The following is an 18,181-nucleotide window of genomic DNA, read 5'->3' as shown; positions in this document are numbered from 1 at the left end:
AGGGTAGAGATCCCGAAGTCGGAATAGACAAAGGAAAAGTAAAAGAAACGTCACTAGAAGTACTAGTTTTATGAAAAGGAGAGGTAGGAAAATTCAAGGACGGATAAAGTTCTGCTAATGTGGGCTCATCGGAAAGAAGATCAGTTGAGGCAAAATCTTCTGAACCAAGCTCATTAACAGAAAGGATTAGCCTCCTTTTTGGAGGAGGAGCCCTGGTCAATTTGCGTCCTGGGCGCTTGCTCGCAGAAATCTCAGTTAGGGGTTTATCAGGGCTACCAGGGGATGCAAGCTCGATAATAGGAACCGAGGCAGAGGGGGAGACAGTAACAGCTGCAGAAGACGTGATAGCGGGAGCAGGATCAGGGAGGATCTGCGCAGCAGGATCCCTAGAAGAACCTCCTGGAGTCTCATGAAGCTCAGAAGAGCTAGGTATTTCGGCTAAGCGAGCCGACTCTTCAATTGACGGTGGAGGGGCGATAGCGGCCAGAAATTCGGCCTCCTTGGCACGAAGCAATTCTTCTTCCACGCGTATTTCTTCGTCAATCAAAGCATCATAGAAACTCTCCACTGTATAGAACAGAGAAATAATTTAGCCAGTCATAAGCAAAAAGAAAGGAACAAGGCGTTACCTAAGGAAATGCGAGTATCGGGTTTGACGTGGCTTAAACCAAATAGGTATAAAAGCTCGACCTTCAACCATTTCGGGATCGAAAGCCGATGACCTAATAACTTCTCACAATGAATGGGAAAAGTAGGAAGGAGATGAAACTCTTTAACATCGGGTAAGGGAGGCAAGAAAGATTTCCAAGCCTGAGACCAAGGAATAGGTCCCGGAAACTTTAAAAAGAAAAAATGAGATTTCCAGGCTTTGAGAGACGATGGCATATCTCCAAAAAGGACCATTCTAGTTCTCGACTGGAATAAGAAGACACTAGGTTCTGAGAGCTTGGGGTAAAAAACATGAAGAAATTTTGAGGAGTAGGAGGAATATCTCGTAGACGAAACAACATATAAGCGCCGCATAGATAACGAAAGGCATTTGGAGCAAATTGTTGCAAAGGAATATCAAAATATCGACTTACTTCAATTAAGAAAGGAGGAATGGGGAACCTTAAGCCCCCTATCAACTGATCCCTGAAAAAAGTCACGTAGTTATCAGGGGGATGATGAGGTCGATCAGTCGGTGCTGGGAGTATGATTTTATATTCCTTAGGAATTTCATATTGACGACGGATGGATAATCTAGCATTCTTGTCAAAGATAGAAGACATATGGACATACCAAGGAGCAATTGCTTCTTCAGCCATGGACAAAGGTATGGGCTAGAGCAATAATGGATTACTTACTGAAAACAAGAAAGGGGATCGTCGTGGAACGGCGAGCACGAGGACTGGTCGAAGACAGCAACAGGAAGAGAGCTCTAGAGAAGAAAAAAGGAAGGACGAGGTTTAAAGAGGAGACGAAAGGTTTAGGGTTGGAAAAACGCAAGACGGTCGTCAGATTAGGACGTTGGTAGCTCAGCAGACGTTGAGGATCAAAATAGAAGGATAAAAGGCCTATGTGACGTGGTGATTAGAAAAGGCATGTGTCAGGTCATCATAAAAAAATGAGGGGCATTTATATCAGATGTGACGAATCGGACCGCGATGGGGGTTGGTAGTGCCTCGAACATCCTCTCACCCGAAGGAGAGCCAATCACCAGTTCAGAAACCTCGAAAGAAAATGCGATCGACTGGGCATAATAAAATAAAAAGGACTAAACTTTTTGACCCTACCCAGGCTAAAGACAAGAATATTTTAAGAGTAAAAGTTTAGAAGAGTGATAAATATTAATCTGTTAGTGCAGAATATGACTTAGTATTTATTGAAAATATTTTTATTAATGAAGGCAAGTATGGTTATGTTGGATAAATATGATATTGACTTCAGTCAATGAGATAATATCAGTTGATATAATATGGGTTATAATATCAAACCATACAAATAGTTAAAATGACCTTAGCTATGATAACTGATATATAGGATACATGAAGAAATGATGAACACAACACCACATTGTAAATGATAGAAGGATTCCATAAAAGCCTTTGATTAGATACAAAATTTGTCTTTACACTTAGAATCTGATCAAATACATAGTGTCACATTTCCTCAGGAACAACAGACCTCAAATAGATAACAAATATTACAAGCATAAGCTCTTAGGGCACTCAGAAAATTTTAGTCCCACTGGATTCAAACTTACCATGGAGCGGAGAGGGAAATAACCCACTTCGTCCGAGCTTGTCAAGGCGAATAAGAGGCAATATTTTGCCCGGGACGAAGAAAGCAACAAAAGCCAAAGAGCTCAAAGGCAATGAAAGAGGGGACATTGATTCATTCCATAATGGAAAAGTAGATAAAGAAACCACTTCCCCACTCAAGCCATATGAGCTCAGCAAGTGGAGCAACCAATTTTAGCCCAAGGGTAACATGTGCTGTGCCCTTCACACAACACCCCTGGGTCATTTGGCTACCCCTCTATAAGTAGAAAAAATTTCTCTGAAGTTTCTTGGGTCCTTCAGAGCACCTGCATCTTTGGATACAAGATATGAACCGCGAAACTTCATCTCTTAAGACGATCCCTTGAACCCCTGAAGTTGTGAGATCTCGGAAAATTTAAATAAATAGGGTTATTTCAGAAATAGCCTTATAATATTTTTCCGGAATTTTTAGAAATTTTCTGAGAATTTTTCGGAGCTCGTACGGAGGGTTTTGAGGGGATCAATTTTGGGTTCGGATAAAGCCTATTTGGGATACCCGTTTAGGTGAGGAAATGTTTTTAATTATAAATTCTTTTCCATTTCTTTTCTTATTTCCCAAACACCAAACCCGATTCTATTTCCTCTCCTTCCCCGACTCTCTTCCCGACCCTTTCCTCTCTCTGTTCCTCGCAAACAACTCGACGCCGACGGGGCTTGCAATCGTCTTCACCGCCTGCGGAGGAAGTTGCCGGAACCTTGCCAGAGGTCGAACAAGGAGGCGGATCCTCCTGTTCTCAGGTCTTCCCTGAGCCTTTCCTTCCCCGATCTCACGTCGTCTGAGCTCAGATCTGGTCGACCCTTCTCCTCCGGGCTGTAGACACCCAAAGTTTGTCGGAGATCGATCGAGGAGCCGGAGCATTCCGATCGACATCACATCGAGACTTTTCACAACTTCGCCTCACTGCCACCACCCGATCGTCGGCGCAGTTCGGGTCTCGGAGCACAGAGGTGAGGAGATAGCTTCACCTAGATCTTGCGACATCCTCTTCTGATCTTTCTTCCCTTCTTCTTCGCGGTTTCATAGATGCCGGTTGTACTCGACTGTCGCCAGATACCGGATGTGCCCTAGCTGCAATCTTGGAGATAATGATCGAGTTCTGTTGATTGCTGAGATATGGTGTGATCGACTTCCTCTTTTCCTTGATCACCCGAGATGTTGGCCTAATCCGAACAGAGGGAAAGAATTTTAAGAGGTGAGGTTTTGTTCTATTCTGTGGTGATTGATTTCTTGATTACCTGACATGTTATCTTCCTCCGATCAGTGGGAAGGACTTTAGCAGTGAGGTTTTATTGCTGTGAGGCTAGAATTGTGATCATTGAGGTGGTATTCCGGCAGCTTTCCCTAACCAGAATCACTTGATCTAGCAATCAACAGTGACGGAGTTTGAGGTATGTGTAGGGTAATTGTTTCATGTTGTAGGTAAATTATTCTAGAATTGAATTAGGGTTATGTTGATTGTGATTAGATTTAATTACTTAGATTAATCTAATGGAATAATTAGGGTTAAGACGATTAACCCTAATTAACTATTAGATTTAATCTAAGTTTAGATTACTAATCTATTGGTGATTAGGGATTAGGTAACTAATCCTAATTGACCGTTAGATTTAATTAGGTAGGTTGAGATTGTATGAATTAGGGTTTTGTCCTAATTTAGTTTTGGGGATTTTATTTAGCTATTCATTTGATTTAGTTAAATAAAACTATTTGTTTAACACAGGACTCTGATTCGAGACGGGCGTCTCGACTTCGGATTTAGATTGTACCTTCTATTTGAGGCGGGTACCCTCTGACTTATCTTTTGATAATGTCTTATGATATGTGTAGCTTATATATACTTACTAGTGGTAGATAGTAGATTATTCTCCCTCTTGGTCTTAGCTAGTTGATACCTATCACATGCTTCATCTGGTAGTTGCTTTACTTTAGGATTGGATATTTTTATTGCTTGCCATGTGTATATGTTCATAGAGATGCATATCTATAGTGCTCTACTCTACTGGATTAGTTGCTGTTCATGTGTGATACATGCTCTTGGATTCATGATGCTTATATCATTGTTATATGTGATGTCTTTGGATTTATGCTGTTTATATCATGGTTATATATATATGCGTTTACCTTTTGGGCACACACATATATGGAGGAGGCTATGTTCAGGTATGACATACTGTAGCATCATGCACCATCCTGCATGATTGCATGCTGGGCGATTGACGACTCCATTATTGTTGAGCTCGTCGGCCACATAGGCCCTGCACACAACGTGTTTCCGCATGGGTAGTGGCACAAGACGAGGGGTGTATGGCAAGAGCTCAGAGTGCTCATTGGTCCGCTCATGGGTAGTGTGATCCAGCGTGGTAGCGGCAGGGATCCCTCCCTCAGCGTACCGGGAGTTGAGAGCATCACGCTCCCTCACTATGTTTGAGGTAGGAGGATAGGTGTACTCGACAAGATCCCGTCCACTTGGCCACTCTTGAGGCGTGATGGCAGAGTGCAGTGTCACCCTACCCACCTGGCCTCACCATTGTGTGTGAGACTGCTGAGTGACCGTGTCATATTGCATCATATGCACATATTGCATTTATTGTGATTGTTGCATATTGGATGATGCACTTGGGTGACTGCATATGATTGCAACAGATACATGCTTATTTGCTCGACTATCTTTTTCTCGTATGTCCACATCGGTTGCCCAAGCCTCGCGGTGAGTACTGCTTTATTTCAGTTATGCATTTTCTTATTATTCTTGCTATAGATCGTACTTTATGCCTATTGGTTATTAGCTTATTTCAGCTATGCATATCATATAATCGTTAGAGGATCGTAGGTTGTCTTTAGAAAAGCATCGTAGGCTCTATGGTTTAGTGTACTATACCGTAGGTTGATGGTTAGAACCGTACTATTGATTATATGGTTTAGGAGTACCTTAGGTTATTCGTGGATATATATTTGCATGTCTATTGGTTTACCCTGCCGAGTTCTTGAACTCACCCGTTGTTACTATTTTTCGGGTTGAGGCCGTCGGAGATATTCCATTCGCTAGCTCCATTATCGCGAGGATTTTCTTTGTCGGATTATATTTTGCTTTTGCATCTTATATACTTGTATTGTGGATTTGTATTGTGGACTTTATGTCGAACCTTTGGGTTTGCTGCTTTTGTTTTCCGCTGCAGATTTTCACACTACTTCGTTGGTTTTATATCGTTCTTCCTTATTAAACTGCATGGATCGATTATATGTTGAGCTGTGTGGAATATTGATATAAACTGCGTGGTTTGTTTCTTATTTGTATTGTATTGTTCCGGCCGAGTGTGGCCGAGGTATAGATATATGTATACTGAGATTCATATTGTCACCCGTACAGGGGAGATGTTGCCGAAATTTCTTCGGACAGGGACTACTTGGGGCGTGACAATTTATTTGGTATCAGAGCAGGTACACTTGCTTCCGTGTTTGTGATTTGTGAGGCTTATCTGATACCAATTTATTTGGTATCAGAGCTTGGCTCCGATTTCAGATTTTTGTGTCCTGGAGTTGGTTAGTGTATCTGGATTTTCGAGCAAGGTACACGATACTTGCTCTTCGTTTTGGATTTTCGAGGTTTATCTGATACCAATTTATTTGGTATCAGAGCAAGGTACACGATACTTGCTCTTCGTTTTGGATTTTCGAGGTTTATCTGATACCAATTTATTTGGTATCAGAGCATCGTTTGCGATACCGGTATGTTCTTACGAGTTTTACGTGATTATCTGGATATGTTCGGATTTTGCGGATTTCTGTCGATTTTCTCGTTTCGGAATTTCGAAGTATTTTGACGAGGTTTTATTGGTTCTATTTGGGGCTAAGCAGCGACAGGACATCTCCAGACGGTAAATAGGTAAATCAGGTAATTTTATAGTTTTCATACCTGTAGTGATATCTGGATAACATTTTTTTACATATATGATACGTGTTCTAGTACTTAAACGTGGTCGCACATGTATGAGGGCGATCGATTCTCTAGAGACAGAGTCTCCAGAGAGATCTGCTAGGATCGAGATTGTCCGTCAGGGACAGACTCGTCAGGATATTATAGTACACGTCGGATTATAAGACCCCGACGGTTCCGATTTCAGAGGTACATACCTCGATTGTACTACTAGTGGTATCCCCTTTAGTATACTTGGCACCCACTCCAGTCGTGCCTACTACTGCGTACTTGAGGTACGAGATGAGGCAGGGATATGGTGGGACACACAGTGCTCGATTATAGGCGAGCAGAATATTACCTGGATGATATTTAGGGAGGCATTCGAGAATCAGTATTTTCCTCGGGCGTATCAGATGACACGACGGCAGGATTTTCTGAGTCTTCAACAGAATAATCCGCTCGTTGATGGAATATAATGCTGAATTTAATCGGCTGGCCAGATTCTGTCCTGAGTTAGTTGCCGATGACAGATCTCGTATGCTTCAGTTTGTCCAGGGACTGGACGACCATCTTCAGCTGAAGATTTCTGGTTTTAGTACTTCATCATACACCGAGACACTGGATAGAGCTCTTATGATTGAGTCTGCTCATCAGAGAGTGAAGCGGACAAGAAGAGGATGCGGACTGATCGGACTGATCGGACTGATCGGACTTCCGGACAGAGCCAGCAGCCACAGACTACGGGACAGCAGCAGAGTAGCCGCACTCAAATGGGTCAGGGTACTTCTGGGGCATCTGGCCGACCCCAGAAGTCAGGACGCTCTGCATCAGGACGTTCCCGATCTTCTCAGCAGAACCGGAAACAGTCCACCGGTGACTCTCACTGCACCCGATGCGGGTCTCGAGATCACATCGTCTCTGCATATACTCTGGGACAGTCAGTTTGCTATTATTGTAAACTGCCTGGGCACGTGAGTCGTGACTATTCGCTGAAGGCTCAGCATGTAGCTTTCGGGGTTTCTGTTTCGGGAGGACAGTTTGGTCAGTCTGGGACTCAGCGAGGTGGGCCGGAAGCCCAATCTTCGCATCGTCAGTAGAGGACAGCTCCCCCTGTAGCAGTTGCATATGGCATGCACGGGCAGGAGCATTCAGGTGTCCTTGTGGAGAACCCCACGGTATTCCGCCTTAGGATTTTCCCGTACTATTCGTCAAGAAGAAGGATGGTACTCTAAGGTTGTGCATCGATTATAGGCAGCTGAATGCAGTGACTATCAGAAATAAGTACCTCTTGCCCCGGATTGAGGATTTATTTAATCAACTCAGAGATACATCAGTGTATTCTAAGATTGATCTGCGGTCTGGATATCATCAGCTGAGAGTTAGAGATCCTGATATTCAGAAGATAACATTTCGCACCAGATACGGACATTACGAGTTTTGGTAATATCATTTGGGCTTACCAATGCTCCAGCAGTATTTATGGATTTGATGAACCGTATCTTTCTGGAGTACCTCAGTTTGTTATTGTGCTTATCGATGATATATTGATCTACTCGCGTTCTGAGGAGGAGCACGCGTAGCATCTTCGTATAGTCTTGGAGATTCTGCGACGACATCATCTGTATGCGAAATTCAGCAAGTGCGCATTTTGGCTATCTTCAGTTGGTTTCTGGGACACGGGGTGTCAAGCCGAGGTATATCAGTAGATCCTCAGAAGATCGAGGCTATCACTAGCTGGGAGCAACCGAAGTCAGTCTAGGAGATCCGCAGTTTCTTAGGACTGGCTGGATATTACCGATGATTCGTTGAGGGTTTCTCCAGTATTGCTATGCCGTTGACACGTCTGACCAAGAAAGGCGTGAAGTTCACATGGTCAGAGGCTTGTGAGACCAGCTTCTAGGAGCTTAAGCAGAGATTAGTATCAGCACCAGTCTTGGTTTTACCTTCTGGTGATGACGGATTCGTACTTTACACAGACGCATCTCTTCAGGGTTTGGGCGCTGTTTTGATGCAGCACGGTAGGGTAGTCTCCTATGCTTCTCGTCAGTTGAAGGAGCATGAGAAGAACTACCCAGTACATGATTTAGAGCTAGCCGCTATTATCTTTGCTTTGAAGATTTGGCGACATCATCTTTATGGTATTACTTTTGAGATTCTTACTGATCATAAGAGTCTCAAATATATTTTTACACAGAAGGAACTCAATCTCCGACAGAGGAGATGGATGGAGTTCCTGAAGGATTATGATTGTACTATTAGCTACCATCCGGGTAAAGCTAATGTGGTTGCTGATGCACTGAGCAGGAAGTCCAGAGGGACTTTAGCTTGTCACCGAGTTTTAGTCACGGACTTGATTCAGGGATTCTCCGAGTTGGGCCCTGAGGAGCAGAGACGGACAGAGCAGGGTATTCTTGTTACCATGGTTGCTCAGTCGTCGATCAGGATGAGGATACGAGAGGCCCAGGCCGGAGATCAGCATTTACAGTTCATTAGCAGCCATATAGCTTCCGGACAGCAGACCGAGTTTACACGAGATGACGAGGGTATTGTTTATTGCCGAGGTAGATTATGTGTACCTTAGTCTCACCCGGTCAAGGAGGAGTTACTTCAGGAGGCTCATCGTTCTAGATTCGCTATCCACCCAGGTGGGACTCGTATGTATCATGATTTGAGGCGTTCCTATTGGTGGAACGGCATGAAGGAAGACATCGTAGACTTTGTAGCTAGATGTCTTGTCTGTCAGCAGGTGAAGGCTGAGCACCAGAGACCTACTGGTTTACTTCAGAGGATCCCTATTCCAGAGTAGAAGTGGGAGCATATTACTATGGATTTTGTGGTTGGATTGCCTAGGACTCGACGAGGTCATGATGCGATTTGGGTAATCGTTGACCGATTAACCAAATTCGCACATTTCATAGCGATCCGGAAGACTGATTCTCTGGATCGATTAGCAGAGTTATACTATCGTGAGATTATTAGATTACATGGTGTTCCTTTGAGCATCATATCAGATAGAGACCCACGGTTCACGTCCCGACTCTGGCAGAGTCTGCAGCAGGCTTGGACACTATCAGACGGAGGATGTCAGAGGCCCAGGACCGTCAGAAGAGTTATGCTGATCAGAGACGGAGACCCTTGGAGTTCTCCATTGGTGATCATGTATTTCTTAGAGTTTCACCCACGAAAGGGGTGAAGAGATTTGGTCTCCGAGGTAAGCTAGCTCCCCGATATATTGGGCCATTCCAGATCTTGGAGAGGATTGGAGCAGTAGCTTATCGTCTGGCGCTACCACCATCTCTAGCCGGCATTCACGATGTATTCCATGTATCTATGCTGAGGAGATACGTATCCGATCCGGCACATGTTCTGTCAGATATATCTGTTCCTATTCAGCCTGATGTTACTTACGAGGAGGTTCCGGTGCGGATTCTGGACCATAGGGAGCGTCAGCTACGGAACAAGACTGTCCGACTGGTTAAAATCGGATGGCAGCATCATTCTGACGAGGAGGCTACATGGGAGCTCGAGGATACGATCCGAGCTCGATACCCTCATCTTTTTGCTTGAGGTATGTGGGTTAGAGTTCCTTTCAGTATTTATACCGTTTGGTTATATTCTAGTGTTTGCTGTTGGTTATAGCGAAATTTGGGGACCAAATTTTTATTAGTAGGGGAGGATGTGAGATCTCGGAAAATTTAAATAAATAGGGTTATTTCAGAAATAGCCTTATAATATTTTTCCGGAATTTTTAGAAATTTTCTGGGAATTTTTCGGAGCTCGTACGGAGGGTTTTGAGGGGATCAATTTTGGGTTCGGATAAAGCCTATTTGGGATACCCGTTTAGGTGAGGAAATGTTTTTAATTATAAATTCTTTTCCATTTCTTTTCTTATTTCCCAAACACCAAACCCGATTCTATTTCCTCTCCTTCCCCGACTCTCTTCCCGACCCTTTCCTCTCTCTGTTCCTCGCAAACAACTCGACGCCGACGGGGCTTGCAATCGTCTTCACCGCCTGCGGAGGAAGTCGCCGGAACCTTGCCAGAGGTCGAACAAGGAGGCGGATCCTCCTGCTCTCCTGTTCTCAGGTCTTCCTCTGAGCTCAGATCTGGTCGACCCTTCTCCTCCGGGCTGTAAACACCCGAAGTTTGCCGGAGATCGATCGAGGAGCCGGAGCATTCCGATCGACATCACATCGAGACTTTTCACAACTTCGCCTCACTGCCACCACCCGATCGTCGGCGCAGATCGGGTCTCGGAGCACAGAGGTGAGGAGATAGCTTCACCTAGATCTTGCGACATCCTCTTCTGATCTTTCTTCCCTTCTTCTTCGCGGTTTCATAGATGCCGGTTGTACTCGACTGTCGCCAGATACCGGATGTGCCCTAGCTGCAATCTTGGAGATAATGATCGAGTTCTGTTGATTGCTGAGATATGGTGTGATCGACTTCCTCTTTTCCTTGATCACCCGAGATGTTGGCCTAATCCGAACAGAGGGAAAGAATTTTAAGAGGTGAGGTTTTGTTCTATTCTGTGGTGATTGATTTCTTGATTACCTGACATGTTATCTTCCTCCGATCAGTGGGAAGGACATTAGCAGTGAGGTTTTATTGCTGTGAGGCTAGAATTGTGATCATTGAGGTGGTATTCCGGCAGCTTTCCCTAACCAGAATCACTTGATCTAGCAATCAACAGTGACGGAGTTTGAGGTATGTGTAGGGTAATTGTTTCATGTTGTAGGTAAATTATTCTAGAATTGAATTAGGGTTATGTTGATTGTGATTAGATTTAATTACTTAGATTAATCTAATAGAATAATTAGGGTTAAGACGATTAACCCTAATTAACTATTAGATTTAATCTAAGTTTAGATTACTAATCTATTGGTGATTAGGGATTAGGTAACTAATCCTAATTGACCGTTAGATTTAATTAGGTAGGTTGAGATTGTATGAATTAGGGTTTTGTCCTAATTTAGTTTTGGGGATTTTATTTAGCTATTCATTTGATTTAGTTAAATAAAACTATTTGTTTGACACAGGACTCTGATTCGAGACGGGCGTCTCGACTTCGGATTTGGATTGTACCTTCTATTTGAGGCGGGTACCCTCTGACTTATCTTTTGATAATGTCTTATGATATGTGTAGCTTATATATACTTACTAGTGGTAGATAGTAGATTATTCTCCCTCTTGGTCTTAGCTAGTTGATACCTATCACATGCTTCATCTGGTAGTTGCTTTACTTTAGGATTGGATATTTTTATTGCTTGCCATGTGTATATGTTCATAGAGATGCATATCTATAGTGCTCTACTCTACTGGATTAGTTGCTGTTCATGTGTGATACATGCTCTTGGATTCATGATGCTTATATCATTGTTATATGTGATGTCTTTGGATTTATGATGTTTATATCATGGTTATATATATATGCGTTTACCTTTTGGGCACACATATATGGAGGAGGCTATGTTCAGGTATGACATACTGTAGCATCATGCACCATCCTGCATGATTGCATGCTGGGCGATTGACGACTCCATTATTGTTGAGCTCGTCGGTCGACTACATGGGTTTCACTGCATGGGTAGTGGCACAACACGAGGGTGTGTATGGCAAGAGCTCAGAGTGCTCGGTCCGCCATGGGTAGTGTATGCAGCTGGTAGCGATGGATCCCTCCCGTCGTCATCGCGTCGAGGTTGAGAGCATCGCCTCACTATGTTTGAGGTAGGAGGATAGGTGTACTCCGACAGCATCCCGTCCACTCGGTCACTCTTCAGGAGCGGTGATGGCAGAGTGCACGGTTGTCCCTACCCCCTCGGTCTCACCATTGTGTGTGAGACAGACTGGGGGTGACCATGTCATATTGCATCATACGCACATATTGCATTTATTGTGATTGTTGCATATTGGATGATGCACTGGGTGATCTGCATATGATTGACATCTGTGATACATGCTTATTTGCTCGACTATCTTTTCTACATGTATGTCCACGACGCAAGCCTCGCAGTGAGTACTGATTTATTTCAGTTATGCATTTTCTTATTATTCTTGCTATAGACTGTACTTTATGCCTATTGCTGGTTATTACAGTTTATTTCAGCTATGCATATCTGTTATACTGTTAGGAGACTGTACCGTAGGTTGTACTGTTAGAAAACTGTACTGTAGGCTCTATGGTTTAGTGTACTATACCGTAGGTTGTATGGTTAGAGAACTGTACTATTGATTCTATGGTTTAGGAGACTGTACCTTAGGTTATTACTGGTGGATATATATTGTTGTACATGTCTATTGGTTTACCTGCTGAGTTCTTGAACTCACCCCGTTGTTACTATTTTTCAGGTTGAGGCCGTCGGGAGATATTCCAGTCGCTAGCCCCATTATCACGAGGATTTTCTTTGTCGGATTATATTTTGCTTTTGCATCTTATATACTTGTATTGTGGGTTTGTATTGTGGACTTTATGTCGAACATTTGGGTTTGCTGCTTTTGTTTTCCGCTGCAGATTTTCACACTACTTCGTGGATTTGTTTTCTTCGTTGTAGTGGAGTAGGATGTGTATGTATATCTTCATTGGTTTTATATCGTTCTTCCTTATTAAACTGCGTGGATTGATTATATGTTGAGCTGTGTGGAATATTGATATAAACTACATGGTTTGTTTCTTATTTGTATTGTGTTGTTCCGGCCGAGTGTGGCCGAGGTATAGATATATGTATACTGAGATTCATATTGTCACCCGTACAGGGGAGATGCTGTCGAAATTTCTTCGGACAGGGACTACCTGGGGCGTGACAGAAGTAGCCAGAGCAAAAATCCCATTAAACTCATATATAGATCTCACCTTGTCCAACAAAAGTTGCCTCCAAAAAGGAGGATCCACGACCATGGCCTTAGCAACAAAAAGTGGCAAGGAAGAAAAAGAACTGAGAGAGGTTGTGGGTAAAGAGAAGGTTGTAGCCCTATTTAAAGGAGAAAAAGGCTTACAATATGACCACACTTAATCTATTAAGATAGTGGTACACAAAATCTGTGAGGTCATTTCAAAATCTGGAGCAGAGTCACGGGTAGGAAAAGATAAGATCATACTTCTGTCTAGTTAGTCGTCTACACCTCCTTCGACTAGACTTGAAGGGAAGGCTAGTGATATGAGTTAGGTTTTGTGGGTCTTCAGAGGAGGAAAGAAAAAGAAGAAAGAGTCAAAGGAGGAAGGCCAAGGACGGCCGAAACATGCCTGCCGAACGAAGGTAAGCTAATATCGATCGATACATGCCTGCCGAACGAAGGTAGGCCAATATCGGTCGATACAGGCTTGCCGAGCGAAGGTAGGCCAATATCGATCGATACATGCTTGTCGTATGAAGATAAGCCAATAACGACCGATGCACACTCCGAGGCAAAGATAGACCAATATCGAACGATACATGCCTGCCGAACGAAGGTAAGCTAATATCGGTCGATACATGCCTGCCGAATGAAGGTAAGCCAATATCGGTCGATACATGCTTGCCGAGCGAAGGTAGGCCAATATCGATCGATAAATGCTTGCCGTATGAAGGTAAGTTAATAACGACCGATGCACACTCCGAGGCATAGATAGACCAATATCGGTCGATACATGCTTGCCGAGCGAAGGTAGGCCAATATCGATCGATAAATGCTTGCCGTATGAAGGTAAGTTAATAACGACCGATGCACACTCCGAGGCAAAGATAGACCAATATCGGTCGATACATGCCTGCCGAACGAAGATAGGCCAATATCGGTCGATACATGCTTACCGTATGAAGGTAAACCAATAACGACCGTTACATACTCCGAAGGTAGGCCAATATCGGTCGATACATGCTTGCCGAGCGAAGGTAGGCCAATATCGATCGATACATGCTTGCCATATGAAGGTAAGTTAATAACGATCGATGCATACTCCGAGGTAAAGATAGACCAATATCGGTCGATACATGCCTGCCGAACGAAGATAGGCCAATATCGGTCGATACATGCTTACCGTATGAAGGTAAGCCAATAACGACCGTTACATACTCCGAAGCAAAGATAGACCAATATCGGTCAAGAGGGTTCTTTCGAGCAAAGAACCTGCATAGCTCCTTCAATGAATACTTTAGAAACATGTTGAACAAAATGTTATTTTTTAAACATAACAGAGATACAAATAGAAGTCACATGAAGAAGAATCATACATGAATATATTGAATAAAATAATTCATGATAGAGAATATATATTCTGGCGGGAAATATGCTTTTAGCTTGTCTTGCAGGCACTAAACGACAAAGAAGGTACATCTGGGGTACAAAAGAGATTCCTTAAAAATTATCTTCCCCAAGTACGCAGCTGAGGTCATAACGAACTCTAACAAACTGGGGTCCACTTCATGACTACGGAGATTATATGAAGTGGTATAAAAGGGGGAATCCTCTTCGTTGGCGAGGTAAGTTCACATCTCTAATTCTGGGGCTATCGTTCATCTTCTTTCTTCTTTCCTCGGCGTCAAGAGAGAGATCCCTAACTTGAGCGTCGGAGGGCCTAGCCAGGGATTCCCACCCCGGTCTTTGGTCACTGACGATAGTGTTGATTGATCTCTTGTGCGCAGGGAGCTTGAAGGTTTTCTTCTGATCCGCTCTGGGGTTCTCGGATCGAGGTTTCACCGTCATTATTCTTCGTCATTACAGTGGGTCTCCTTCTCCCGGATCTCCTTCACGGTCAGTTTCTCAGATAGGATCAATAACATTTTCATGGATTGAATGTAGTAAATATTTAGTTTTGTAATGGTGGTTTTTTTATATTAAATAAAGATTGGTTGTTTGTTATTATCATGTTACAACATGAACATTAAAGACAACGATCAGAAACGTTGTAAAAAGTATGTAACCACAATGGATTTTTTTTTTTTGTGAAAAGTGATAAAAGACAACGGTTTTATCCATTGTAAAACATATTAAAATTATATACCACAATGGTTTATATCTGTTGTAAAAAGAGTCTACGACAACGGTTTATATCTGTTATCGAAATTATCTATCACAACGGTTTAAAACGTTGTCGTATCCTTCGTAAATAAATTTTGAGCATATAAACAACAACGGATAAAAATCATTGTCGAATGTCTACAAGACAACGGATTGAAAATCGTTGTCGTAGGGCAATACATTTTACAACGCCCTCAGTTACAACGATTTTTTGACCCTACGACAACGGATAATATCCGTTGTCGTTTGCAGTTTTTGTTGTAGTGCATGTAGCTTAGCATAGATTATCTTCAGAACATGTTTCTTCCCTTCACATGGATCTGCTGGATAGAGGATCTAGCATTTTTTCGCTGCGTTTCCGCGTCTTTCGCGCGCTAGATCCCAACAGCGGTATCAGAGCCACTTGCCAAGGGCTATGCTAAGTTAGAATTTTTTATATATGATATAGAAATTACTTGATAGGGTTTACTGTGATTTGCAAAAATTTATGAGTCGGCCAAACAAGGTTTCAACCAAGAGAGTGAATCTCGACCAGACTATGAGTCTTGGCTAGATTTTGTGTCTCGGCCAAATCCTAAGCCTTGACCGAAATGGGTATTTTGTTGGGAACAAAGCATAGTTGGTGTGTGACCAGCAAGGTCTCGGTCAGGGGTGTTTTGTTGGGAACAAAACATAGTTGGTGTGTGACCAACAAGATTGGTATTATGCGAAGTAGGGTCTCGGTAAAGCAGCAACTCATAAAATGAGCATGCAAAATAAATTTTACTTCGGGGGCGCTGCCCCCTGAAACCCCCACAAGGGGCGCTACCCCCTTGACCCCCGCAAGGGGCGCTGCCCCCTTGAGAAGATCGTAGTGATGGGGCCATAACCATGTCACATTTAAATTAGCATATATGTTGATGTATGCCATGATATGCCATGAATGTATGTGATGCATGTGTAGCTATCGTAATTAGGTCATTTACATATGCCTACCAAAGTTTGGTGCTCACTACTACCTCGATCATTTGTAGTCAGGTTTGCCAAAGCAAAGTGACTCATTTTATCTTGGTAGAGTGCCACTGGACAATTGTGATGCCCGACTATTGGGATTTGGATGTGACTTAACTAAATTGAGAACTTAGAGGTATATCCCATAAGATGTAAATCATATTATACTAGTTTTGGGCGATTAGCCAACGCTAACTCAAGATGAGTAATAGTATGTGTTTCATAAGATGGGAAAACGAACAAATAGTTTTATCCACCTAAAGATACAAAAGTTACATAGGATGTAATTGGTAAACGTTGTCTACCTAAGTTGTACTAAGTCTTGGGCGATTAGCCAAAGCTAACTAAAGATAAGGTATAATATGGATCTTGTCCTATTCGTATACGTTGCATACCTAATTTATACAAGTCTTGGGCGATTAGCCAAAGCTAACTCAAGATGAGGTATAATGTGGATCTTGTCCCACTTGAATGTCTTTGCTTTTGGGTTTAGAGCTAGTAGTGATTTGCTCCTATCAAGCTTTAGAATTTAGTGGGAGAATCATTTAATTAAAGGCCTAATTAAATGATCTGAGTATGATACTTCTGTTGGTTGCTACTCGGAAAACCTAGAGGTTCCACTGTACAAAAATTTTATACAAAGGTCTGAACCTTTTCCTAGCTACCATGTGTTCTTTTAAATTAAATTTTGGATCGCCTGCGGAACTTAACACGTTTGATCCAAAACTTAATCTATTTGTTCTTTTAGGTTTAGACTTGGATCTCCTGCGGAACTTAACACGTTCGATCCAAATCACCTTAAGTTATTAATTCTATTAAATATTAATTTCCATAATTGGTTCCCAGTACTGACGTGGCGAGGCACATGGCCTTCTTCGATATGGGAGCAACCACCACCGACTAGACAAAACCTTTTATGGAAAGCTAATATTTAATTTCCTAAAATAACTTTAGGTCAACCGAAAAAAAAACAATCAAATCACAAGGAAAAGAAAAACAAAAGAACACTATATCGAAAACAAATTCGAAACACTAAAATCGTATGCCTCTTGTATTTGGTATTATTTCCAAAAATAACTAGTATGATGCGGAAAGGAAAAATACTAGTTATACCTTTTAGAAAGACCTCTTGATCTTCTATCGTATTCCTCTTCTAACCTCGAACGTTGTGTGGGCAACGATCTTCCGAGATGAGAACCACCAAGCACCTTCTTCTTCCTTGCAAGTTTCGGCCATCAAAACATCTTCTAGGATGAAGAGGTTCGGCCACCACCACCATGCTCCAAGGGATGCTAGAAACAAAGCTTTCTTTCTCTCCTTCTTCTTCTTCTTCTCTAACCTTGATCCAGCCACCATATGAGTCTCCACAAGAAGGATGAGGTTCGGCCATCAAAGAGAAGAAAGGAGGAGAGGATGACCGGCCACACCAAGGAAGAAAAAGAGAGAGGAAAAATAATAGAGTTGTTCGCTTTGAAGCCTCCTCTACCCGCTCTTTTATAATCCTTGATCTTGGCAAATAAGGAAATTTGAATAAAAACTTCCTTAATTCTTTTTCCATTGAAAAGGAAAATTTATTTAATTAAAAATAATTTTCTTTCTCAATTTTATAATGGCCGGCCACACCAAGAAATCTCCAAGCAAATAAAATTTTAAACACCAATTAAAACTTCCTTATTTGCTTCCGGAAATTTATAAAAAATTCTCAATAATTTTTATCCCTTCATGATTGGTTTATAAAAAGGAAATTTAATAAATTAAAATCTTTCTTTTAAACATGTGGATAAAAAGAAAGTTATCTCTATAAATTAAAATCTCTTTTAATCTACAAATAAGGAAAGATATCAAATCTTTTCTTAATATTTTGTAGAAACTTATAAAAGAGAATATTTAATTTTAAACTCTCTTTTAAATCATGAACATGATTAAAAAGGAAAATTTTCTTAAAATTTAAAATCCACCTTTTAATCAACAAATAAG

The 18,181-nt window shown here is 42.1% G+C and overlaps 1 protein-coding gene across 3 annotated transcripts in view; it reads left to right on the top strand.

Moving 5' to 3' along the window:
• Positions 1 to 12,622, top strand: part of LOC121969814 — a 32,585-nt gene extending 19,963 nt beyond the window's left edge. For all 3 annotated transcript variants that reach the window (XM_042520081.1, XM_042520104.1, XM_042520075.1), the window contains exon 6: positions 12,569 to 12,622. In XM_042520081.1, coding sequence (XP_042376015.1) covers positions 12,569 to 12,601 — 33 coding nt within the window. In that variant the 3' untranslated portion in view covers positions 12,602 to 12,622. The remainder of the gene's footprint in view (positions 1 to 12,568) is intronic.
• Positions 12,623 to 18,181: the final 5,559 nt, after the last annotated feature.

The sequence above is a fragment of the Zingiber officinale genome, chromosome 1B, assembly GCF_018446385.1.
Source record: "Zingiber officinale cultivar Zhangliang chromosome 1B, Zo_v1.1, whole genome shotgun sequence".
NCBI lineage: Eukaryota > Viridiplantae > Streptophyta > Magnoliopsida > Zingiberales > Zingiberaceae > Zingiber > Zingiber officinale.
This window is presented reverse-complemented; position numbering and strand designations above follow the sequence as displayed.